The sequence below is a fragment of the Bufo gargarizans genome, unplaced genomic scaffold, assembly GCF_014858855.1.
Source record: "Bufo gargarizans isolate SCDJY-AF-19 unplaced genomic scaffold, ASM1485885v1 original_scaffold_1747_pilon, whole genome shotgun sequence".
Classification (NCBI taxonomy): domain Eukaryota; kingdom Metazoa; phylum Chordata; class Amphibia; order Anura; family Bufonidae; genus Bufo; species Bufo gargarizans.
The window spans coordinates 54,568-82,540 of record NW_025334494.1 but is presented as its reverse complement, the minus strand read 5'-3'; the positions used below and the strand labels follow the sequence as shown (position 1 = coordinate 82,540).

The window sequence follows — 27,973 nt, the reverse complement described above, 5'->3', positions numbered from 1 at the left end:
TATATTATGGGAGGTTAATACAAAAGCATATCATACTCACTATCAACAGTGGAGAGCCCACCAAAAACGTTAATAGGGAAATATTACAGTGTTTGGAATTTCTCAGTTGCTTAAAGGGGCAGTCTCACTTCAGCAAATGGCATTTATCATGTAGAGAAAGTGAATGCCAGGCACTTACTAATGTATTGTGATCGTCCATTTTGCTTCCTTTGCTGGCTGGATTCATTTTTCCATCACATTATACACTGCTTGTTTCCATGGTTACGACCACCCTGTAATCCAACAGCGGTGGTTGTGCTTGCACACTGTAGGAAAAAGCGCCAGTCTATGCTAACTCCCGTGGTTCCAACCACTTTTTTCTATAGTGTACAAGCACGATCACTGCTGATGGATTGCAAGGTGGTCGTAACCATGGAAACGAGCAGTGTATAATGTGATGGAAAAATGAATCCAGCCAGCAAAGGAGGCAATATGGACGATCACAATACATTAGTAATTGCCTTGTATTGACTTTCCCTACATGATAAATGCCATCTGCTAAACTGAGACAACTCCTTTAAATCTTGCCATGTGTGGTGAAATTCCACATTATATTGTAGTTCTATTCTGGAAATGAGTAGCAACTATCAGACTTGTTTGGGTGATTTTATGCTGGATTAAAGGGATTTCACTGTATAAAGAATAAGAATAGTACACAGAAAAAAAAAAATATAATAAAAATAGAAAACCTGAAATACTAACATAAAAAACTAAAGGTATGAGGCTATTATGTTCACATCAGAGCCCCTATCTTATATTCCGTCTGACCCGATGAAGGAATAACCCTCCTTGCAGAGATATACTTCCCATCCCTAGACAAAGAAAGTTATGACAAAAACTGAAAGACATTATTGTAACAAAAGTAAAGAAAAACAGCAAACAAGTAAACAAAAACACAGAAGAGACCAAAGGAACATTAAAAAAAAAAAAAAAAAAAACAGACGCCCCAAAGCTGATTGCCACTAACCACATCAGAAGGAACTGCAACCTGGTGGTGGATTAGATAGTGAGTTCTGTGACTATTGAAATAGTGGGTGTGCCTAATGGATTAGTATTACTGTATGCTCCCAAAATGTTAGAAAGCCTTCAGCAAACACTGGTGGTCACCAATATTTAATCACCATGTGTAATGTAGGCAGAGACAGCACCAGCAAACTCCCAGTTCCCACAAAACGCCTTTTCCCATGTAAACACACACAAAAAAATTATATATATATTTTTCTTTGCATCACCATATTCTGACAGCCATAACTTTTTTATACTTCTGTCTTCAGAGCTGTATGTGGACTTCTATTTTGTCAGGCGAACTGTAGTTTTTTATGGTACCACTTTGGGGTCATACAACTTTTTGATCACTTTTTATTTGCTATTTTTGGGACTAGGTGATCAAAAAATGGCAAATGAGATTTTGATACTGAAGACCTGTCCTCAGAATAAGTCATCAGTATGAAATCGGTGGGGGTCTGACACCCGGGACCCTCGCCGATCAGCTGTTTGAGAAGGCACTGGTGCTTACCGCTCACCAAGCACAGCGCGGCACATTGTATAGTGGCTGTGCTTGGTATCGTGTTCAGCCTCATTCACTTCAATGTATGGTGCTGTAAGCTGCAAGAAGGCCACGGCGATCACAGGAGCGCCGATGCCTTCTCGCACAGCTGATCGGCGGGGTTCCCTGGGTGTCGGACCACCACCGATCAGATAATGATGATTTGTCCTGGGGATAGGTCATCAGTAGAGATGAGCCATATGAATCACACGAAGTGGAATTCTATCCGAATTTCTGGATAAATTCGATTCGCCTCGAAGCCGAATTTCCTTCTGCTTCGTGTCAGCGAAACTATTTAACCTGAACTAGTGTAAAAATAAAAAATAAAAATCATACTTACCTCCTCCATTTGCTCGCGACGGGCCACCAGCCATTATCTTGATTGAAGATCTCGGGCGAAATCCTGTGCGTCACCACGCCTCCCGGCGTGATGACATAATCTCGCGCCGCTCAAGATTTCTTTCCAGATCTTCAAGCAAGATACCCGCGGCCAGCCCGTCGTGAGCAAAATGGAGGCGGTAAGTTTGATAAAAAAAATAATAATTATGTTAATTTCACACTGTTTTTACACTCCGATGCATACATGATCGCGGCATCTGAGGGGTACAATGACGGGGGCGCGGCGCTATCGCTGCTCCCTGTCATTGCACCTGCTACTTACAAAAAAATGTGCTTCGTGACGAAGTTATTTGCCACAAAGCACATTTTTTTGTACAATTCTGTGAAACAGCCGAATCGAACTTTTCATAAATTCGCTCATCTCAAGTCATCAGTATCCAAATCTCGGAAAACCCCTTTAATAGTTCAGACATTTTCAGACACGGCGATACATTATGTTTCTTTTTCTGTTCATTTTTATATGTAAAATTTTGTATAGTGGAGTGATTTGCGTTTTAGTGGGGGAGTTTTTCCTATTTTTTTAAACTTTTTTTTTGTCCCTTAGACCATGATAGAATAATATTACAGTCTAAGGAACTTTCATTGCCTGCCTTCATTTCACTGTGCGACGTCAGGTCACAGTGCATTTAGGCACCAGGAGAAAACGAGGGAGCGGTGAGTGCATTAAGAGCCACCGGGTATGCAGAGTGCCGGCATAGTACAGGGCTGGAGAGGTAAGTTAATTCATCATTTTTATTTATTTATTTTATGTCTGCTCTGAGGTCTAATGGGGAAAGGGGGTCTGATCTAAAGTCTAATAAGGAATAGGGGTCTGATCTGAGGTCTAATGAGGAATGGGGGTCTGATCTGAGGTCTGATTTGGGGGTCTGATCTGAGGTCTAATGAGGAACGGGTGTCTGATTTAGGGGTCTGATCTGAGGTCTAAATGAGGAATGGGGGTCTGATCTGAGGTCCAAAGAAAGATATTTTTTTCCTATTTTCTTCCTCTAAATCCTAGGTGCATGTTAGGGCTCATGCACACGACCGTATGTATTCTGTAAAAAACGGATCCGCAAAAACTACGGATGACGTCTGTGTACATTCCGTATTTTGCGGAACGGAACAGTTGGCCCCTAATAGAACAGTCCTATCCTTGTCCGTAATGCGGACAATAATAGGTCATGTTCTATGTTTTGCAGACCTATTGTAATTAATGGTTCCACATATGGTCCGCAAAAAAAACTGAACGGACACGGAAAGAAAATATGTTTGTGTGCATGAGCCCTTATGGCGTGAAAAATACAGCATATAAATGTTGTATTGTTGTAATCGCACTGGCCAGGAGAAAGATACAGGGTAAAAACCAAATCTTAAAACCAGTGGAGGAATTGCTGTTTTTTCTATTCCCACATAAAAAGAATAAACATTTTTCCATCCATATACAGTACTGCACAAAAGTTTTAGACAGCTGTTAAAATAAGGATGTTAAGTAAGAATGCTTTAAAAAATAGAAGTGTTAATAGTTTAAATGTATTCCACAGCAGGACAACCACCCTAAACATACAGCCAATGTCACAAAAGGGGTTATCCAGTTCTAAAAATGTCCCCTACAATGCCCGGACCCCTCCTATAGATCATATTTATCCTGCTTCCCAGCACCCGTGATGCAAGTCACAGCCTGCTATTGACTGCACCCTGCCGTCGTTATGATCCGTGTGACGGGCAGATACAGTGGCGGCCGCGCAGGGGTCCGGAGTGATGTGTGACGGGGATCAGGGAAAGTATGATCTATGGGAGGAGCCCGGGCTTTGTGGGGGGCATTTTTAAAATTGGATAAGCCCTTTAACAACTGGAAGTCTTGGAAGTGATGATATTGCCCCCACAGAGCCCTGATCTCAACCTCATCCAGTCTGTCTGCGATTACAGGAAGACAGAAGGATCTGAGCAAGCCTACATCCACAGAGTATCTGTGCTTCATTCTCCAAGATGTTTGGAACAACCTCCCTGCCGAGTTCCTTCATAAACCGTGTGCGAGTGTACCTAGAAGAAATGATGCTATGTTGAAGGCAAAGTGCGGTCACACCAAATATTGATTTGATTTAGTTTTCTCTTTTGTTCATTCATTTTGCATATTGTAAATTAATAAAAATAAACTATTAACACTTTTATTTTTAAAAGCATTCTTATTTTGCAGCATGTTTTCCATGTCTGGCCAAAACTTTTGCACAGTACTGTATTGCAATTACCAATAAATCTCATCCTGCCCTGATACCTCACATGTAGGGATGAGCGAACTTAAAGGGACACTGACAGGGCCAATAAGCATATTGAGGTATATATATGGCAGTACAGGTCTTATAATGGGTATTACAATCATATAAGTATCCCCCCTGTCCACATTATACATACAGTAAACTTTAAGTTTTATAACCTGCTCCAACGGTCTTCAATCTGCCCAAGGGGCGGCGTTTCACCTCTCTTGCGCCCAGCCAGCCTCCCCAACTGCCGTTTTGAAGCGCCGCCCAGCTCATGAATATTCAGTTTGCTGGGCGGCTTCTGCGGTCCCCGCTCTGAAGCGCTGCGCTGAACAGTGCCCTGCGCATGCGCCGGATCTTGTGAAGTCGGGGACAGTAAGCGCCGCCCAGCGAAGTGAATATTGATGAGCGGCCACAAATCAAACTTGAAAATTTCAAGTTCAATCATCCCTACTCGTATGGCTATGTCATTTGTAAAATGAAATAGTTATCACTGCGTTCCAAAAGTCATAAAAAAATAAATAAATCACTATTTCCTTAAAGCCGCCGCTCCATTCACCGCTATTGGGACTGCCGGAAATAGCTGATCTGGCACTCTGTTATTTTCAGAACTCCTACAGCTAGGGATGAGCGAATAGACTTTGGATGAAACATCCGAAGCTGATTAGCATTAAACTTTGTTTCAATACTGCACGGAGCGAGCGCTCCGTCCAGTATTAGAATGTATTGGCTCCGATGAGCTGAAGTGATTACTTTGCGAAGGCTCGCAAGACTTCGCATAATAACTTCAGAAATTGATTTATACTGTAAAAAAAACATTTCCCGAACTCGGGTTCGGTTCCAAGGTAATAACTTCGGCTCATAGGAGCCAATACATTCTAATACTGTACAGAGCGCTCGCTCCGTACAGTATGGAAACTAGGTTTTATGCGAATCGACTTCGGATGTTTCATCCGAAGTCGATTCGCTCATCCCTACCTACAGCAGTGAATGGAAGGTGGCTGCTCGTCATTCACTTCGGGGGCTCCGTTCTGGAGATATTAGATACGCCATCAATGTTTGAGATGAGCCAAACCCTTTAAGGACCACAATATGGCTGTATCCATAAGGGGTTAAGCTTCATGCTGTAGGTGTCCGCACACGTAGACGTATTTAGGTAGAGGTGTTTCCTGGGGAAACCACACATTGTTTTACTGCAAATTGCTGTGCAAAGCAGTTTTGGGCCACAAAGCTAAGGCTACTTTCACACTTGCAGCAGGACGGATCCGACAGGCTGTTCACCCTGTCGGATCCGTCCTTCCGCTGTTTCGCCGTGCCGCCGCTCTGTCCCCAATGGCTATAATGGGGACGGGGGCGGCGCTCCGGTGCAGTATGGCAGTGCAGGGAAAAAGGCCGCTGGACTAAAAGTCCTGCATGTCCGACTTTTCAGTCCGGCGGCCTCTGACCGTGAACTGCCATACTGCGCTGGAGCGCCGCCCCGTCCCCATTATAGTCAATGGGGATGGAGCGGCGGTCCGGCGGCACGGCAAAACAGTGGAAGGACGGATCCGACAGGGTGAACAGCCTGTCGGATCTGTCCTGCCGCAAGTGTGAAAGTACCCTAAAACAGGTGGAGCACAATAAAACTACGGAAGGTGCGGGGGGGGGGGGGGGGGGGGGGGGGTAATGTGCAAAGGCAGGCTTTTTTAATCGGTCTTAGTTTCCCCTAATATATGATGAAGCATGCGCCTCGTGATAAATTAGGAGCATCTCCGGCATTGTCGAATAAAACTAATTCCCTCCCTCAGTGGAATAGATTTAGGCCTCATGCACACAACAGTATTTTTTCACTGCCCGCAAAACGGGGTTCCGTTGTTCCGTGATCCGTGTCCGTTTTTTCTTCCGTGTGTCTTCCTTGATTTTTGGAGGATCACCAGACCAGAAAAGTGAAAAAAAAAATCTAAGTCAAGTTTGCCTTGAAAATGATAGGAAAAAAACGGACACGGACGCAGATGACAATCTTGTCTCCCTCCGTGTTTTTTCACTGACCCATTGACTTGAATGGGTCTGCGAACCGTTGTCCGTCAAAAAATAGGATATTTTTTTGACGGACAGGAAACACGGATCACGGACGCGGATGACAAACGGGGCATTTTCCGAGTTTTCAACTGACCCATTGTTAGTCAATGGGTCCGCAGAAAATCACGGAAAACGGAACAACGGACATGGATGCACACAACGGTCGTGTGCATGAGGCCTTACACCAACTTTTACACCTGTTTTTAGTCATGGGATGTGGAGCAAAACGGATCCCGCATGACCCACAATGCACGTCAATGGGGGAAGATCTGTTTTCTCAGACACAATAGAAAATGGACCCGTCTCCGATTGACTTTCGATGGAGTTCATGACGGATCAGTCATTACTATGTTAAAGATAATACAACCGGATCCGTTCATACCAGACGGGTGTATTATCAGTAGTGGAAGCGTTTTTGCTGATCCCTGCCGGATCAGGCAAAAACACAAGTGTGAAAGTAGACTGCGGCAGCTTTTTCCAGATAAAAACTTCTGAAGTTCTGAGCTCAGTTGAGGTCAGTGGAAAGTGATACTGCAGTGCTCAACATTTCCGCTGACTTCTGTGCGATTCTCGCGACGCATTCATCTAGTCGAGGCTTGAAGGTATGCCACCTGCCCGACCTAATGAGAATCAATTTGTGAAAATCAAAACATGAAGTGGAAAATAAAAGAGTACGACTGTGGCTTGCCTTTCATATCCAAAGCCCTTTAAACCCCTATACCCTGACAACAACTAGCAATATAATACATGAGAACAAAGAGTTTTTTTGTTTGCCGTCGCTAAAGCAAACACAATCCAGTGTCGCCCATAATTCATCTTTGCCTTTCAAACCGATCCCTCGTTTGCTGCTGAAACAACTACAATCAATACGAAGCCACTGGTGAGCAATTCCCGGCTTTTTCATCTTTCACTTAGGTATTTTATAAAGAAAAAAACAAACAAAAAGACCCACACAAACCAAAGACTCTACCACATCGCGCAACTCTAAAGCCGTAAATTATGGTTTGAGCTGCTTTTTTGTGCTGCTGGAGAAAAGTCTTTGAAATTTAAATCTCAGCCGAGTGCTAATACCGTCCTAAAGTATCTAAACCGCAGAGAAATAAATTTTTGAATTATGGTACCGGAAAAATGCGTCTGCTCATTTTGGATTATATTTAATTTAGCAAATTATTTTAGAGGACAAAGACTATGGCGTATCACAAATCAAAACTCCACTGTTTCACCATCTATGGGTTATTTCCTTTGAAATATTAAAAATGAAAATTTTATAATGTCCTTATAATAACCTTTCTGAACACTTAAAGGGGTTTTCTGAGATTTTGATTCTGATGACCTATCCTCAGGACACTCCCCCATCGGGCCACTCAGTTATATTATTGGTGGCGTCGCAGTGAGGCGGCAAGGACTCTCTCCCTCCTTCTCAACTGTGCAGCCGCTTATAAGAGCATGGTGTGCACTGTGCTTTGCATGCACCATGTTCTCTGATAGGAACGGATACAAGGCTGTGCAATAGTACAGCTTGATACAGAGAAAATGCCAATCCTGGTATCGAACTGAACCAGGTAAATACCAATTCCTAGTGCAACCCAACTTCCTATTCTGCCCACATTGCATTAAGAAACTAGCTGTGTATGTATTATTCTAATAAAGATTCCAGTCCTAGCCCCCCCAGAACAACAATGGGAGTTTTGAAAACAGGCGAGCGCCCGCTGGGTTTTTTCTGGCAGTCCCTTCACTTTTCCATTCTGGAGATAGCAGCAGGTCCCAGAGGTTGGACCCGCATCTGTCTGACAGTCGTGGCACATCCTAACAATATGCCATAAATGTTAAGATGGGGCAACCACACTGTAAATTCTGCTATCCTTGCTCACTGTTAGAATAGGGTCCTGTTGTGGCCGAGTCCAGTGGTGAATCTATTGGTGGGCCAACAAAACATTGGGGGTCATTTATCAAAGACCGTCTTTTTACGCTGGTCTTTGATACCGCCTGAGCAGCCGCAGGAAGTGCCTACTTTATGACGAGGGACAGGCTTCATCATAAATTAGGTGCACCAGTTCAGCCTGTTATTCTGCAAGTTAATCCAGAGGAAGGCTTAAAAAAAAACCTGTGAGGAAGAAGCCAATATTTCTTATTTTAGGGGAAATAAATTCCTTTCTTCACCCGCGATGCTAGGGAGGCTCCTCCCTGTCGTGGCTTTACTATTGGCTGCTCCCCCCATCGCCAGATGTTTTGATCCGTGAGACAGGGAGATGCAACAGTGGCCATGCAGGGATCCAGAGCGACGCAGGTTCCAGAGAGCAGCTAAGTATAATGTATACGAGGGGCCCGGGTATTGGGGGGGGGGGGGGGGGGTATTTATAGGGGTTGGAGAACCGCTTTAAGTTTGCTGTCCACTAAAACTCCTAAAAAACTAAAAGTCCTTTTCCATGTCAGTGTTTTATCATTTAGTATGTACTGGTGACTTACAGACGTGGACAAAATTGTTGGTACCCTTTGGTCAATGAAAGAAAAAGTCACAATGGTCACAGAAATAACTTTAATCTGACAAAAGTAATAATAAATTAAAATTCTATAAATGTTAACCAATGAAAGTCAGACATTGTTTTTCAACCATGCTTCAACAGAATTATGTAAAAAAATAAACTCATGAAACAGGCATGGACAAAAATGATGGTACCCCTAGAAAACACAGAACATAATGTGACCAAAGGGACATGTTAATTCAAGGTGTGTCCACTAATTAGCATCACAGGTGTCTACAACCTTGTAATCAGCCATTGGGCCTATATATATGGCTCCAGGTAATCACTGTGTTGTTTGGTGATATGGTGTGTACCACACTCGACATGGACCAGAGGAAGCAAAGGAAAGAGCTGTCTCAAGAGATCAGAAAGAAAATTATAGACAAGCATGTTAAAGGTAAAGGCTATAAGACCATCTCCAAGCAACTAGATGTTCCTGTGAGTACAGTTGCACATATTATTCATAAGTTTAAGATCCATGGGACTGTAGCCAACCTCCCTGGACGTGGCCGCAGGAGGAAAATTGATGACAAATCTAAGAGACGGATAATCCGAATGGTAACAAAAGAGCCTAGAAAGACTTCTAAAGAGATTCAAGGTGAACTTCATGCTCAAGGAACATCAGTGTCAGATCGCACCATCCGTCGTTGTTTGAGCCAAAGTGGACTACATGGGAGACGACCAAGGAGGACACCATTGTTGAAAACGAATCATAAAAAAGCAAGACTGGAATATGCCAAACTACATGTTGACAAGCCACAAAGCTTCTGGGAGAATGTCCTGTGGACAGATGAGACAAAAATCGAAGTTTTTGCCAAGGCACATCAGCTGTATGTTCACAGACGAAAAAATGAAGCATATCAAGAAAAGAACACTGTCCCTACTGTGAAACATGGAGGAGGCTCTGTTATGTTCTGGGGCTGCTTTGCTGCGTCTGGCACAGGGTGTCTTGAATCTGTGCAGGGTACAATGAAATCTCAAGACTATCAAGGAATTCTAGAGAGAAATGTACTAGCCAGTGTCAGAAAGCTTGGTCTCAGTCGCAGGTCATGGGTCTTGCAACAGGACAATGACCCAAAACACACCGCTAAAAACACCCAAGAATGGCTAAGAGGAAAAAATTGGACTATTCTAAAGTGGCCTTCTATGAGCCCTGACCTCAATCCTATTGAGCATCTTTGGAAGGAGCTGAAACATGCAGTCTGGAAAAGGCACCCTTCAAACCGGACACAACTGGAGCAGTTTGCTCATGAGGAGTGGGCCAAAATACCTGCTGAGAGGTGCAGATGTCTCATTGACAGTTACAGGAAGCGTTTGATTGCAGTGATTGCCTCAAAAGGTTGCGCAACAAAATATTAAGTTAGGGGTACCATCATTTTTGTCCATGCCTGTTTCATGAGTTTATTTTTTTACATAATTCTGTTGAAGCATGGTTGAAAAACAATGTCTGACTTTCATTGGTTAACATTTATAGAATTTTAATTTATTATTACTTTTGTCAGATTAAAGTTATTTCTGTGACCATTGTGACTTTTTCTTTCATTGACCAAAGGGTACCAACAATTTTGTCCACGTCTGTATATTATTCCTTCCCACATGCATAACCCTACATTTATCAGCGTTATACCTCATCTGCCACTTCTCTGCCCAAGCCTCCAGCCAGGTGAGCTCAAATACCGGACTGGAGTTTAAGTGCCGGTTTGGGTTGTGGCAGCGCCTGGCTATCCTTAAATAGGCAGCTGGGCTAAGCAGAGATGTCTCTGTTTTTGGAATCTGAGGCTTTGTGCCTTGCTAGAGGGCTGAGAGCCGCACGCTGGGGAAACAGGCCCACTAAAGCCTGCTGTGGACTACTGGAGGCAGAACTGCCAGCAAGGTGACTTGTGTTATATGAACTTTCCATTGTGTGTGAATTAACACCAAGACTGCAAAGTTACGTGCTGTTTTGTGCAATTGCCTCAAGTGTGAATAAACACTGACGTTTTGATTTAAAGACTTGTATTTTGCCTCTGTACTGCGCCCGCTTACCCTACCAGAAGAGCGAAACCCCACAAAAAAAAATATATATATACACACACACACAGTACAGACCAAAAGTTTGGACACACCTTCTCATTCAAAGAGTTTTCTTTATTTTCATGACTATGAAAATTGTAGATTCACACTGAAGGCATCAAAACTATGAATTAACACATGTGGAATTATATACATAACAAAAAAGTGTGAAACAACTGAAAATATGTCATATTCTAGGTTCTTCAAAGTAGCCACCTTTTGCTTTGATTACTGCTTTGCACACTCTTGCCATTCTCTTGATGAGCTTCAAGAGGTAGTCACCTGAAATGGTTTTCACTTCACAGGTGTGCCCTGTAAAGTTTAATAAGTGGGATGTCTTGCCTTATAAATGGGGTTGGGACCATCAGTTGCGTTGAGGAGAAGTCAGGTGGATACACAGCTGATAGTCCTACTGAATAGACTGTTAGAATTTGTATTATGGCAAGAAAAAAGCAGCTAACAGTCTATTCAGTAGGACTATCAGCTGTATATCCACCTGACTTCTCCTCAACGCAACTGATGGTCCCAACCCCATTTATAAGGCAATAAATCCCACTTATTAAACTTTACAGGGCACACCTGTGAAGTGAAAACCATTTCAGGTGACTACCTCTTGAAGCTCATCAAGAGAATGCCAAGAGTGTGCAAAGCAGTAATCAAAGCAAAAGGTGGCTACTTTGAAGAACCTAGAATATGACATATTTTCAGTTGTTTCACACTTTTTTGTTATGTATATAATTCCACATGTGTTAATTCATAGTTTTGATGCCTTCAGTGTGAATCTACAATTTTCATAGTCATGGAAATAAAGAAAACTCTTTGAATGAGAAGGTGTGTCCAAACTTTTGGTCTGTACCGTATATATTTATTATATGTGCAAGCCTTCTACAAGATCATTAATAAATATATTGAAGAGAATAGGGCCCAATACTGACCCCTGAGGTACCCCACTAGTGACAGTGACCCAATCTGAGTGTGTACCGTTAATAACCAGTTACTTACCCACATACAGACATTTTCCCCCAGTCCAAGCATTCTCATTTTTTGTACCCTTAACTGGAGTAGTTTTCACTAGTGTTGAGCGAATCGAGCTTTGGATCATAGATTCGAAGTCAATTTGTTCAAAATTTTGTTTGAATACTGTACGGAGATCCGTCTCTGTACAGCATTCAAATGTATGGGCTCCGGCAAGGGAGATTCGTTATTCCCAAAGTCTCGCGGGACTTCGGTAAATAACTTTTTTCAACTTAAAAACCATTTTAAAACATGGATCCGAAGTTGGCTTCGGTACCAAGGTACCAGTCGGTACCGAAGCAGACTTCAGATCCATGTTTTAAAATTTAAAATGGTTTTAAAGTTGAAAAATCAAATCCAGAAGTAATTCACCGAAGTCCCGCGAGGCTTCGGGAATAACGAATTTCCCTCGCGGAACAGGACGGATCTCCGTATAGCATTAAAAGGAAGTCTGGGTCTAATCGACTTTGGATCTAGGATCCGAAGTTCAGTTTGCTCAACACTAGTTTTCACTCCTCTTTTACACCTGTTTTCAGGTGTAATGTTGTAAATTTGCCAGGGCCGATGTCCCAGCCCCTGCCACTCCCAATTAGTGAGGACGGTATAAAAAAGGTTAAGTGGCAAAATGTTGACACACAGGTGTTAAAGTCGCAAAATGGTGTCCTGCGACTTTTTTTATGCCAAAAACTGGTGCAGGCTTCTTAATAAATGACGACCATTGTGTCCGTTTGACCACAATAAGCAAATAACTGGTCTATACTGTGCAGAGGGGTTCAGCAGATCACTTACTTGTTAAATAGGTGATTGTCCACCTTAATTTTAGAATAGGCCTTGAAGTCGTCCGGCATCAGCATGATGGGGATCTGGACGTGGCTGAGCTCATTGATCTGTAATAAGAAGAGAAAAAAAGAAGAAGCTTCAGACCAACATGGATGAAACAACTACAGGCCACCAGTAAATGTCCATCTGAACATTCCCTCTGGATTTTCAGGCTATTTCTCTATTATCACCAAATTATCACAAAAGAATGAGACATAAGATACACCCAGCGTGTCAGAACATGAAATAAATTGGTATCCAGCATGTTACAGGCTCGTTATGTGCTATGTGCCCCAAAGAGGAAATCTGGTGCGGATGTTCAAACGTCTACTTTATATTCTGAGGGCTCCAAACCGCAACAGAAACTGAAGGAGAACCAGCGACGTGATTATTCCTACTAAAATCTGTGTTCCGGTACAACGAGACAACTAGAAGAATACGGTGCTGGATCTTGTCCTTATTGGAATAGGGCTCATGCGCATGAGCTTATTATAGCTCCATATTGCACGCAGCTGTAATAGAGGAACACGTGGCCTTTACTGTATTTCCATATTGTCCAATTTCATATATTAGCATATGGAGATAATTTCTGTTAGATTCCATACGGACTGCATATGTATGGAAGTATCTTCCCTCGATGAGAACATCTCTCCGTATGAGCACTATGTGGACAAAAGTATTGGGGCACCTCCACATTACAGCTACAGGAGCTCTTATGACATCCCACTCCGAATCCATAGGCAATAATATGGAGTTGGTCCTCCTTCTGCAACTAAAAACAGCTTCCACTCTTCTGGGAAGGCAAGATTTTAGAGGGTCTCTGTGGGAATATTTGCCCATTCGTCCAGAAGAGCATTTGTGACATCAGACCCGGCTTTCAATCTCCATTCTAGTTCATCTCAAAGGTGTTTGATGGGGTTGAGATCAAGTCTCTTCTTCCTAGAAGATTAAAGGGGTTGACTCACCTCAAACATTGGTGGCATAATACCAACAGTGGTCGCGCATGAGCAGCGCGCACTTGTTTACTTTCGGAGCTCCCTTCTAGAGATAGGTGTGGGTCCTAGAGGTGGGACCCACACTCTAGAAGGGAGCTCTGAAAGTAAACAAGTGTGCACTGCGCATGCGCGACCACTCTTTGTTCATTTCTATGGGAGTGCCAAAAACAGCTGAGAGCTGGCTCCTCTTTCTCCGGCAGTTTCATAGAAGTGAATGGAGCGGTGGCCGCGCTTGTGTGGTGCGCTCTCCAATCATTTCTATGGGACTTTTGAAAATAGCTAAGCGCATCCCTTTGGCTATGAGCATGCACAGTGCGCTCTCCTTAACTTTGGCCCCTTGTTCTAGAGATGGGTATCGGTCCCAGAGGTGGGACCCGCGCCAATCTGACATTGGTGGCATATCCTAGTGATGCATCCCACTATTTGAGGTGAGCACACTAAGCAACCAGGCCCATAGAAGACTCCTATCAGGAACATATTACACCTACGACTAGATCACAAATCCACCTCCGCAGAGCAGCGGCTCACTGCTGCACATGGTTGAAGATGTAAAGCTCCTCTAAAGCTACATTTCCCGGTCATCCCATGAACTAAGGATAAACAGGATACAATATAATTGTGCAGCCGCGTAACACACATCATTGGACTTCCTCAATAACTGGGACGTGAGCCCAGAGCCGCCACTTCCACTCTACGCTGCAACTTCCAAATGGAGAATTCAGCCTGAATTAATAAAAATATTTGCCTCTTAACCCCTTAAAGAAGTTTTCTGCTTTTTATATAAAATTCATGTATATAAGGGCCTTATACACAAGATGCTGAAATATGCAGATCCAGACAACTTTTCTTTTTACTTGAATGGGGGGGGGGGGGGGAGATCTGGGGGCTAAAATGGACCTCTCCTGACTGGTCTGTTTTAGAACCAACTTCCATTCCCCGTGTAATAACAATTCTGGAACATCTTTTCTTATCACTCTATGATGTGCCATTTCTCTATTATTCCTGCTAAAAGTTATAAATGAATTGCTAGCAGTTTACAGTTAAAGTCCAGCTGGGTGTTACCAGTTGGGGGTGTGTCCCTGCACAGTCTGACACTGGGAGCACTGATTGGATAGTGTCAAACTGTACAGACACCCCCCCAACTGGTAACACCCGTATAGAACTTTATTGCAGACCACTGGCAAGTCATTCATATGAAGGGATAATAGAGGAACGGCACAACATAGACTCATAGGTATACATGCTCCAGAATTGTTATTACAGGGGGATGCAAGTATGTACTAAATCAGAAATTTACGGAGAGGGGATTGCCTCATTTAAAGGACATCTGTCAGCAGTTTTGTAGTTATCGCACTGGCTGACCTGTTACATGGGCACTTGGCAGCAGAAGGCATCTGTGTTGGTCCCATGTTCATATGTGCCCCCATTTCTCTGCTCTCTCTCCAACTGCTGCGCCCTCTCCACTTTGATTGACAGGGTCAGTTAGTGTAGAGAATTGGCTGGACAAAATCCTTGGCACGCTGTACCGTCTGGCAATGCCGGATCCAGAGCGCTCTAGTAGGCTTGTTCCCTACCGGATCTCTTACCGTTAGTGTGAAACTAGCCTAAGGCCTCATGCACACGACCGTTGTTTGGGTCCGCATTCGAGCCGCTGTTTTGGCGGCTCGGACCCATTTACTTCAATGGGGCCGCAAAAGATGCGGACAGCACTCCGTGTGCTGTCCGCATCCTTGGCTCCGTTCCGCGACCATGCAAAAAAAAAAATATAACATGTCCTATTCTTGTCTGCGCTTTGCGGACAAGAATAGGCATTTATATTGCTGGCGCCCGTTCCGTTCCGCAAATTGCGGAAAGCAACACGGGCGGCTTACGTTTTTTGCGGCAGGGTCATGTGCATGAGGCCTAAGGCATAAGAAAGTGTATAAAACATAAGACAAATCTGGCACATGACATGCACCCGAGGAAATGCTGCGTTCTCACCAAGACTCACGGGCAACCGAAAAAGTCAATGGGCTGTGTACGTCACTGCAGCTCATCCCTGTTCAAAGCAGTTGCAATACCAGATATAGTCCACTGACAAGAGGGGCGCTGTTTTTTTGAGAAGAAAAAAAATGACTTTTTTTCTTCTAACTCTGGATAAAAAGCCCCTTCCCATAGCACACAGACAGAAATCCATCTCACAAAGCAAACCTACTGTAAAATAAGAAATATTAGCAATATTTAAACTTGAATGAACATGGAAGGCTGGATGCTACGAGAGAACTGGTTTTCCCCTCGCCTTGAAAATGATTATGTGAAAAGCTCGTTCAAGCCCCACGTTATAAATCCAGTAACAAAAGAAGATATCAGATTAGCAATGGAAACTTCACTGGATAGCCTTGCCCAGGCTAAGTGATAACTAACCCTGCCACAGGGCCATATCAAGCTGGAGACGCATGCCCGGTGCCAAGTAGACTTCACACTGTCCCTGCGGTGACATGATACCACCCTCCCTGATTTTACAGAGATGTCAGAATATCGAACATGAACTAGTCTCCTGGGAAAGCAATCCACTGTAATGCAAAACAGGATCACAGGCAGGATCACTATTGCATTTAAAGGGCAAGGATCTGTGGATTCTTTGAAGGTGCCTACACATCATCCATGGCTTTTGCTCGGCCGGCAGCTAGTCCTCCCAACTTCCTTATATACATGCATTTTTCAAATCCCAGCAAGACCATAGAGTTGCCTGGGGCTCCGACTTGACAGCGTTATTCGAGCATGGTTTTAGCTATTAATCCATGGAAGAAATCGGAGGTTACCTGCAGACATTGCAGCAGAATTCGTCTTCAGAAAATTCACCAGAATTATGCACCATCAAGGGCATGATGTCAACTTGAAAACCCACAGCGCGCCCTGAAATCCCGCGCACTGGCAGACAATAATGCTTTGATATACTAGGCATCAGGTGATCGCAGCATTTAAGGGTTGGTAGCGATCAAGTGATCGCAGCATTAAAGAGTAGTACACATGAATATAAGAAATTTTGTAATAAAACTTTTCAGAGAAAGATGCTTGCTTCTCTACTTATCAGGCTGCTCTCCTGCTCCCCCTCCTCTTCACTAACTCTTAATTCCCTGCTCAAATCGGTCTTCAGCTAAAATGAGCTGTCTACTCGCTGAAGGATCAGATTATATAGAAGTCTATAGAGAGGGGCGGAAAAGAGGGGAGCGGCTGCTGGAGACAGACAGAGGGAGAGAGACTGACACAGAGACTGCTGCTTTTTTTTTTTTTGCAAGACTAGTTTCACACTAACGTTGCGAGTCCTGGCAGGCTGTTCTGGCAGGGATCTCACAATGCAATATTAAAGTAGCCTAAGCAATTTACTGTCTTATTTAACTACTGGATGCACAACTAAACGGCTTAGTTCTGCTATAGAACGTCCTTCATCACTGCTGATACTTTTCAAAGTAAGGCCTCATACACACGGCTGTATCATTTTTTGTGGTCCGCAAATTGTACGTCCTCCTCTTCGTTAGAAATGCCTATTCTTTTCTGATAAAAGGGACAAGAATAGGACATGTTCCACTTTTTTTTGCGGGGCCATGGAATGGACATACAGGTGTGGATACCTTTACGCAACTTTTGCGGCCCTGCAGAACTGAAAGGGTCCGCATCTGATCCGCATTATGTGGACTGAAACTACGGCTGTGTGCATAAGGCCTAAGGCACATTGACGTATGGAGCAGATTTACCTATTTCTCCATGTCCTGTGAAACTAACTAGTCTCTACTCCCTAGCTTACAAAAAATAAAACAAAAAAAATAAGGGACTCAAACATTTATCACAGTTCTGATAGATATAGACATCAGATGTCAGGTAGTCACTGGTGTTATAAAATTATCATATAATCACAGAGTACTTTCACCAGTGTAAAACGTAACCTTTAGGCTACATGCACATGACTGCTTCGTTCAAATCGCGGATCCGCAAAACTGCCTATTCTTGTCCGCAAAGCGCTGACAAGAATAGGACATGTTATTTTATTTTTTTTGCGGGGCCACGGAACGGAGCAACGGATGCGGACAGCACACGGAGCCAAAACAGCGGCTCGGATGCGGACCAAAACGGCTGTGTGCATGAGGCCTTACTTATGATCATTAAAACTCACCCAGAATGTGCCCATAAAAAGCAATTGACAATAAGGCTGGGCGGGACAAGGGAAGGAAAAATCTCTCACTGCACCACCAATGTTCCTGTGCTGACCCAGAATTACCTAATTATCATACCCTCTCCAGACCTGGCAATTCAATAGGCAGTAAGGGAAGCATGACCATATTCTCCCGTCTTTCTGCTACATCGATCGATTACTTTGATTAGTCTTTCCTGCTGTTTTTCCAATTTTATTTATAAAGTCATATCATTACTATCAGTATTTAACTGGTCTGCGGTATGCTTTAAAAGGGGCTTTGGATGTGTGATGCAGATCATTATATTTGGTCCCAAATATAATTCTTACTCTTTTTGGCCATAAGATTTACCATTATCATATGGGCATTATTATAATAGTTTAATCTGATTCGCACATATATCATTGCCTCCATTTTTGTATTATTTGCTATGTGGAGTTTTGTTGTGTTATACGTGGTCCCCTGATGAACTGACTCCAGAGAACGGTTCAGAAAAACGCGTCGGGACAAAGTTTGCATTCCTGGGACATATGGTATGTGCTCCTTTATTCCACTGGTGATCAAACGAAGACACCACTGGTTTATTTTGGAGCATATATGTATTATGTGCGACTATTTATTTATATTGTAAGTAACTTTATTATTTTCTGATACATGCATTGACCAATGACGTTACTGTTTGGCTGTAGTCATAAAAGGTCACTTCTCGGGTGGCGGTATCTATCCCTTGTCAGGGGCACATGGGATCGCCCCTATCGGGCGGCCATTCCATTTTGCTAGGCAGGGCTTGTAGTTTGATAGGGCAAGTGTGAGGGTGATTTTTTCCTGCCCTTGTCCCGCCCAGCCTTATTGTCAATTGCTTTTAACGGGCACAATCTGGGTAAGTTTTAATGATCATCAGTAAAGGTAACGTTTTACACTGGTGAAGGTACTCTGCGATTATAAAATAAGGGACTCAGTCAAGTTTTTGATGTAGTTTTAGAAGCCAAAATCAGGTATGGATCATAAAAGGAGATAAAGTATTAAAGGGGTTGTCTCACTTTAGCAAATGGAATTTATTATGTACCGTAGATAAATTTAATACAAGGCACTTACTAATGTATTGTGATTGTTCATTGTGTTTCCTTTGCTGGCTGGATTCATTTTTCCATCACATTATACACTGCTCATATCTAGGGGTTGCAACCACCACTGCAGCGCAGATATGATGTGGCCGGGATGGGAGCTGCTGCATATGTGTGCCCAAGTGCACTCCCACAGTCCCGGCCACTAGAGAGACAGGCACTTTTTCCTAGAATGTGCAACACTGCCACCACTGCTGGATTACAGGGTGGTTGTGACCCCTGGAAATGAGCAGTATATAATGTGATGGAAAAATGAATCCAGCCAGCAAAAGAGGCAATATGGACAGTCACAATACATTAGTAAGTGCCTTGTATTAAAGAGTCACTGCACTTTAACATAATTTAATTTCATTTAATAGAGAATGGTGTATTAAGCTAATTTCTAAACCACTTCATTTAAAAAATCTGCCTGCATCCACCTGAAAAATGCTGTAAACTCATGGCCACTAGAGGTCTCACTTCCACCAAACTTGCAGTCCACTGCCCGTTGTCAGGCAAGATCCATCCTTGGTAACAGACTCAGAAGAAGACGGCTGAGAGGAAGTGGGGGGGGGGGGGGGGGGGGGAGATCCAGATAAAACTACTTTTAAGCATCCCAGGAGCCTTCTGCCTTTATGCAAGTGTGATTTATTCCCCCTTATCAACCGTTTGAGCTCCCTAGAAGAAGACAAACATAGTGGGAAGTAAGAGAAGTGAGGTCACTACATACAGTACTGGCAGAAGGGAGACAACCACTGCTTCTGAGAGAAATGCATCTAGCTGTGCAGCTGAAACAGGGGATAATATGGCTGAAAAACTTTAGGGAAGCCCAAACATAACTGTTCCTTCACAGCTATGATTGTACAAAGAAGCACAGACATTATACAAACTTTAAAAAAAAAATATCAGGTATGCTTTAACTTTGTCTACATGATAAATTCCATTTGCTGAAATGACAGATACGACAGTTTTTTTGAATCCACTCTTGTTTGGTGCTTCAAAAACCTGAACGTGTGGCTGTATCTTAGGGGTACTGCCTGATGGCAGAGGCCAGTCATGCCCACCCATGGCAGCCAATGTCCGCATAATTTGTGGTAAAACTGTGCAGCCAACTGGTGAAGAATAAACAAACAAAAAAAAATCTATATATGGTACTAGTATGGCAATTATAGCGACCATTTTTAAAAAAACTAACAAAAAACCAACAACTTTATTTGTACACCATGGTTAAAAAAACAAACAAAAAAAAAACTTTGGATGGATATTTTTTATTTAGACCCCCCCCCCCCCCATTCTCCAAAACTCATAATTAAAGTTAATGATTAAATAATACGTGGTCCAAAATGATGCTAATAAAAATCATAACTACATCGACAGACAGAAAGACAACAGAACTGGAATTACCCGGGATGCTCCCCCCGGTAGTGCCAATCTGCGAGCAGCTGTATCACTGCTGGTCTTATTTGCCAGCAATGATTAATTACATCCTTTAAACTGTCATTTAACTAATTAACAAAACATAAAATACCGTCAGCGTGGCTGCGCACCAGAGGAGCAGACGGAGGGATTTAGTCTCTGCTTGTGATAAATCTGCATTGAAATTTTGCCAGTGCAGATCATTCTTGGAGAACGATAAGAATCTGTCCATTATTCTGTATGAGAGGTGCCATAACTCTGGAAGCAGCAGAGACAGCACAAGAGGTTCCTTATAGCAAATCGGATCACGTATTTGGAGCGTCCTTAAAGGGGTTGTCTCACTTCAGCTAGTAGCATTTATCATGTAGAGAAAGTTAATACAAGCCACTTACTAATGTATTGCAATTGTCCATATTGCCTCCTTTGCTGGCTGGATTCATTTTTCCATCATGTTATACATTGCTTGTTTCCATGGTTACGACCACCCTCAAATCTATCAGTGGTGGTTGAGCTTGCACACTATAGGAAAAAGCTACAGCCTCTCTGGTGGCCAGGACCGTGGGAGCTCACATAGGCCGGTGCTTTTTTCTATAATGTGCAAGCACGACCACCGCTGCTGGATTGCAGTGTGGTCGTAACCATGGATACGAGCAGTGTATAATGTGATGGAAAAATTAATCCAGCCAGCAACGGAAGCAATATGGACCATCACAATACATTAGTAAATGTATACTAGCCCAGGGATGGCCAACCCGCAGCTCTCCAGCTGTTGTAAAACTACAATTCCCACCATGCCCTGCTTTACAGGATTCTCCAGGAATTAAACTGAAAACTTGACCCTAGGATAGATCATCAATATCATAATCAGTGGAGGTCAGACACCTAGCACCCCAAACTATCAGCTGTTCGGGAGTGGCCATGGCATCAGGAAAAGGCACCAGAACTACACAGTGCCTCCCATTGCGTAGTGGATGGAGTTGGTAACTGCAACGCTGCCCATATTGAAGTGAATGAGAGCAGTGCTGCAGTAACCATCTCCGTCCACTGCACATGGGGTGGAGCTGTGTATTGGCCTCGGAGCTACTACTGAACAGCTGATTGATGGGGTGCGGGGCGTTGTGTGCTTCTGATCTTGTACCTGTACAGAGCCTTAGGGAGCACCTGTACTGTCCAATCACATTACGTAAATCTGGACCCTTGGTTTCTACCAGAAGATCCGGCCATTTTCTATGACCCATTCCGAATTTCGACCTCTGTCCAGCGGTCCTGGGTGGGTCGGCTGCCGCAAATGTCCTGATTTCAACTTCTTCAGGATGCAGATACAGGTGAATACGAGGGTGAAGCAGGGAGCCACCAGCTCTCTGCTCTGCCATTCCTCTACCCCTGGTGTTTTGGCGCAGACAGGCACAAAACAGTGACGTCATTGAATCTGCTGCGCCAAGTGCAGAAAGGAGGCCAGAGCAGACAATGGCCGCAGTGCTTTATTATGGGTAACCATAGAAACATAGTATTAAAATTAATCAAATGAGTCAATGAAATAATTCAAACCATTAAACCATATCAATAAATAGACCAATCTTAAACCAGTTTACTACACCAAGGACCATTTGTGTAAAACATAGAACATAGGGTTAACTGCCTGATTAAGACGCCTAAAATAAACTTTATTTATATTAATCTAAAATGTGTGGCTAGCCGCCAACAGTATGGAAGGGTGGCTCACATTCCTATATAGAGCTGATGCAGCCGTCCGGCTGGAGAGATGTAGTAGCGCGTCTTACACTCCAATAGGCTGAGAACACTACGAGACGTGCTGCCAAAAAACATTATAATAAAGACAAGCTGCACTGTATTCTTTTAAACCACAGCTGAAAACGCACACCATATGTTTATATCGGCGTGTCCTGGCAGCACTAGATAGAAGACCGTCACAATGGGGACTGTGCGTTCATAGGGGAAGTGCCTTTTATTTTATGCACTTATTCCTATACAGCCCCCCTCGCTTAAATCACTGTCCTCTATTAGCTACTAATCCCTGCCTAATATCGCGTTAGCTCGACGCGTTTCTATGTCACCACAGACCGGGTGACATGTCATCAGGAGCATAGGATAGTTCCAATAGGTGCGGACCGCCACATACACTTGGCATATTTCCACCGCTACCTATTGTAACAGGGAGAACGCTGCACGCCGAGGCTGGCGCGCGTGCAGCATAGAGAATAGCCTCCGGCTCTGGTTCGACCGTAGCGTGGCCGCCGAGAGCCGCACCAATATTGAAGAAGCCACACACCCCTGGGCGGAGCTAGTGGCGGTAGAGATAACGCTATGAGGAGCGGTAAGTCCTCCTCTCATCCCTGCCTCATCTTACATTGCTGAGAGCACCAGAGGGATTTTAACCATTTATTGACCCTTCTGGCTAAATACTAAATTCTCTTTTGGTCTTTCCCACATACGGTTTCATGTGGCCACATAGACCACCGCTACCGTTTTGCAGTTAATAAAGGACCTTATGTTGTAGCTGCGTCCTGTTGTCGCACACTTCACTGTTCCATATGAACCAAGATCCACTCAGCATCAGCGGAGCGATACAGCCCCACTAATAAAGCAATGCGACGAAGAAAAAAAAAAAAAAAAAAAAATAATAAAAATAAAAAAAAGGTTAACATTAGGGGAGTAGCGGCGAACCTGTCAATATAAAAGGGAAGAAGTTTCCCGCCGTGGGAGCAGAAACAAATCAGAAACCTGGAAATCTCCATAGCAACAATTTGTAACCAATCAGAGGCTGAGCTTGACCCGCTGCGTTTCATCTTAAGGCTAATTTCACACTCGCATTTTGTGCGGATCCGTCATGGACGGATCCGTTCAGATAATACCACCGTCTGCATCCGTTCAGAACGGATCCGTTTGTATTATCTTTAACATAGCCAAGACGGATTCGTTTTCTATTGTGCCAGATTGTGTCAGTGAAAACGGATCCGTCCCCATTGACTTACATTGTGTGCCAGGACCTGTTTGGCTCAGTTTCATCAGACGGCAAGCAGCGTTTTGGTGTCCGTCTCCAAAGCAGAATGGAGACTGAACGGAGGCAAACTGATGCTTTCTGAGCGGATCCTTTTCCATTCAGAATACATTAGAATGCAAACTGATCCGTTTTGGACCGCTTGTGAGAGCCCTGAACGGATCTCGCAAGCGGAAAGCCAAAACGCGAGTGTGAAAGTAGCCTTAACCGGCCATCAGACCCAGCACAAATCGGACCAAACTGGATCTCCAAATTCACCTGAGGTAATACTTGAAAAAAAAAAAAAAGGCGGGAAAAACAAACCCAGGAGAGGGGGGAGGGGGAAAGAGAAAGAACAAATACAATTCATAGGTGTCATTGCCCCCAAGTGTCCCCCAAGCTAGTCGCTCTGGGGGGCTTGAACATTCTGTGTGGGGGGTCAATTAAGGGGCAACGCTCTGTATGGTGACACCTAAGGGGTTCTCATACTGTATGGGGGGCTCTTATGAGGGCATCATACTATGTGGGAGGTCAATTAAGGGGGCATCACTCTGTATGGGAGCACCTAAGGGGTGATCATACTGTATAAGGGGCTCCTATGTGGGCATCATGCTGTGTGGAGAGTCCATTAAGGGGGCATCACTCTGTATGGGGGCACTTATCAGGGCCTCATATTGTGGACAAGTGGACATAGTCAGTGGAGGTCCCCAGTGCAAGTACAACGTTGACAGCAGGACCCTTAGGACACGCTGCTTGGCATATGGATCGCCCTGTTCCCTACATACCCTATAATAACTGTAATTATTGTATCACTGTAAACTGTAATTTTATTAATCATTCACCTTGGCACGCTATGGCGGGTACTGGAATAGAAATCAGTCGGTCGGTCAGACGCGCGTTAATAGCGGCAGTAATATCCAGACAATCAATGCGCTAGGTGCTAGTGTCCTCCGCGAGGCGTGCAGTAACTCATACCTCTCTGACAAATGTCTTTTTTTTCCTAAGTGACATTCTGCAGCCTCATAAATATTGATCCCATCCAGGGCGTGTAAGAGACGGGCACACCAGAACATGCCCTGGCAGCGCGTGACCTTGGCTGTACTCGGGCGAGGGCCACATGTTTATATATAAAATAGAGGAGTCAGATTGCAGATATAGGCTGACAGAAGGTGAACACGGTGTACGGTTACACTACCATTGTAAAGTAATGAGGGGTTGCTTGTCTGATGGGCCGGAGCTGCGGGTATTCGGTTGTGTAATCTATACCAGCTAATGGCACTTCACCGCAAATCCCACTGAGCTGCTGCAGGTGAAACTCCGGTCTAATCCACAGACAAACACAATGAAAGTGAAGCTTAGCAACTGAGAGAGAACTTTCCCATATAAAAATAAAAATAAAAAAAACATGGCGTCCGTGGGCTCTTTAGTGCTATTTCACATGGGTGTGATGCGTGTTGCAATCAGACCTGACCCATTCATTTCAGTGGGTCTGTGCACATGGGCTCATTTTTCACGGTTCATATCTGCGTTCAGGAAAAATTGCAGCTTGTTCTATATTGTGTGTTTTTCATGCAGCTCTGGCTCCATAGAAGTGAATGGGGCTTGTGTGAAAAACGGATTGCATCCGGATGTAACGCATTTTTCACTGATGGTTGCTGGGAGATGTAGATTGTTATCCTTCAGTTTTTCTTCGAAAAAGTGTAAAAAAAAAAAATGCATGCAATCCAGATGGAAGAAAACCACAATTGCTGAAAAAAACTGATTGAACCTGCGTGCAAAACCATCAGATCCGGACACAATGCGGATCGTTTGTGTGAAAGAGGCCTTGAAGGGGTTGTGCTCAGGATAGGTCATCAATATCTGATCGGAGGGGTCGGTCCGACAGCTGGCACCCCCCCGCCGATCCAGCTGTTTGATGAGGAGGCGGTGCTCCACGCAAGTGCAGCTTTCTCTGGTCATTACACTGCCCATTGTCTCATCTGGAGCGGTGGCGGAGGGTAATTGCAAGTACTCGTTCCATTCAAGTGATTACACTGCACTGCCGAGACAATGTGCAATGTAATGAACAGGAAGTAGCGCTCGCATGGTGCCAGGTGTCAGACCCCCACAGATCAGATATTGATAACCTGAAGATAGGTCATCAATAGTGATGAGCGAACTTCTGTTTTAAGTTCGGCGTCTAAAGTTCGGCTTCCGGTTAGCGGAGAATCCGGATATGGATCCGGATATGGATTCCGACTTCCGTTGTGGTCCGTGGTAGCGGAATCAATAATGGCCGATTATTGATTCCGCTACCACGGACCACAACGGAAGTCGGAATCCATATCCGGAACCATATCGGGATTCTCCGCTAACCGGAAGCCGAACTTTAGACGCCGAACTTAAAACAGAAGTTCGCTCATCACTAGTCATCAATATATGTGGCAGGACAACACCTTTAAAGGGAATATATCATCAGAAAATGACCTATTGTTTAAATCCAATTTTTATGTTTAAAAATACATAAAACATTTTTTGATGGTGTTATTTTTAATTTTCCATGTCACCATCTATATTTAAATAAAAAACTGAAATTCCTGCAGTTTTCGCACTGGCTACTGAGAATAATAATAGCCGCCACTTCTTGGTCTGTACAGATCGCTTTACTGCAGTTACCTGCTTATCTGTTATTCCAATTCTGCCTGTAATGATATCACCTCTATATAAAGATAAGACAGCATCCTCCATTCACAATAGGTGTTATCACATCTTATCTATTCTTTCCATGTACAATGACCTCTGCACAGGTCACAGAGCATGCCCAGAAAACTCACCCATAGAAGTCAATGAGGTCCTCTCCTGACCACTGTGTCTATGGCCCATGGGGCTGCCATAAAGCTATTTTCTTACTGCTTTCTAAATGCTGTTAAGAACAACTCAGGCAAGATGGCCGCCCCATAATCATATTCAGGAAACAGAATAAAAAAAAAAAAATTAAAAAAAATCAGCAATCATATAATAAAAACTAATTAGAAAAAAAAAAAAGAGATGTGTCAGTATCTGATTTTAACTGACAGATACAATTTTGGTGACGCATTTCCTTTAAGTCTCTTGCAGACGATTACAAACAGATCGGCCAGGGATGTAGCCGCCTGGGCTTGGCTTTGCCTGCAGACCCATTCACTTACTGAGTATTGCCATAAAAATGGAGAAAGTTAGAACATGCAGCCATTTCCTCTGCACCGACCAGAGATCAGGGTTCAGTGTGGGTGCTGACCGTTCTAAACTCAAAGAGCACCCAAATGGAACATGGCTTGTGTGAACTCAGCCTTAGGGCTCATGCACACGAACGTATTTTCTTTCTGTGTCTGCTCCGCTTTTTTTGCGGACCGTATGCGGAACCATTCACTTCAATAGGTCCGCAAAAAAAACGGAAGGTTCTCCATGTGTATTCAGTTTTCGTATGTCCATACTCGCAAAAAAATAGAACATGTCCTATTATTGTCCGCATTACGGACAAAGATAGTACTGTTCTATCAGGGGCCAGCTGTTCTGTTCCGCAAAATACGGAATGCACACGGATGTCATCCGTATTTTATGTGGATCCGTTTTTTGCGGACCGCAAAATACATACGGTCTATGTTACTATGTGCATGAGCCCTTACTGGGCCACAATATCATGCTCCCATTTGGCACCATATTTTCGGAGGGGATTCTCAGGTGCCTGTGCTCAGAACGAGCCATTTACTGATGCCTGATTAATTCATACATTGGGGAAGAATCATAAAAACTGGTGCTAAGGAAAACTAGCCTAGTCGCCCATAGCAACCAATCAGATTCCACCTCTCATTTTTCAGAGCTCCCTTGGAAAATTAAAGGATCAATCTGATTGGTTGCTATGGGCGACTAGGCCAGTTTTTCTTTACACCAGTTTTGATAAATCTCCCCCATTATGTGGTGCACTGGTGAATTTTAGGAGCTCATAGTAAAATCCTTTCTGCTGTAAAACTGTCAATGGGAAATGGCTGCTCTCCTCCCTTCTACCGCCAGGACGGCCGCACTTCGCACAGATTTCTGTGTCCTTGCTTTATGTTGTAAAGAGTGTATGAAAGATTAATGAGGGAAAGGAAATGAGAACACCCTGATAAGTTCCCTTAACGGGAACGGGTCATCAGAAAATGACCTATTGTTTAGGTCACGTTTTTAGGTTTAACATATTTCTAAATAATTTTTTAATATTTTTATTTTCCTTGTCGTTATCTATGTTTAAACAATAACTATAAAATCCTGCAGTTTTCGCACTGGTCACTAAGCCTAATAATAGGCGCCACTTCTTAGTCTGTACAGATCCGCTTTACTGCAGTTATCTACTTATCTGTCATTCTAATCCTGCCTGTAATGATATCACCTCTGTGTAGAGATAAGACAGGTGATTTCAGAGCTCATCTATTGTTTCCTTGTACAATGACCTCCCCTCCGGACCCTTTTGTCTATGACTCTCAGCAGTCATTCCAAATTTACTGAGGTTTTCCGGATGTTTAATATTGATGACGTATTCTCAGGATAGGACATTCATTCCTGACCGGTGGAGGTCCGACAACCGGCACCCATGCCGATCAGCTGTTTTAAG

The 27,973-nt window shown here is 43.6% G+C and overlaps 1 protein-coding gene across 1 annotated transcript in view; it reads right to left on the bottom strand.

Moving 5' to 3' along the window:
* Window positions 1–12,747, bottom strand: part of LOC122923574 (phosphatidylinositol 5-phosphate 4-kinase type-2 alpha) — a 39,887-nt gene extending 27,140 nt beyond the window's left edge. The window contains exon 1 of the mRNA XM_044274423.1: window positions 12,654–12,747. Coding sequence (XP_044130358.1) covers window positions 12,654–12,718 — 65 coding nt within the window. The 5' untranslated portion in view covers window positions 12,719–12,747. The remainder of the gene's footprint in view (window positions 1–12,653) is intronic.
* Window positions 12,748–27,973: the final 15,226 nt, after the last annotated feature.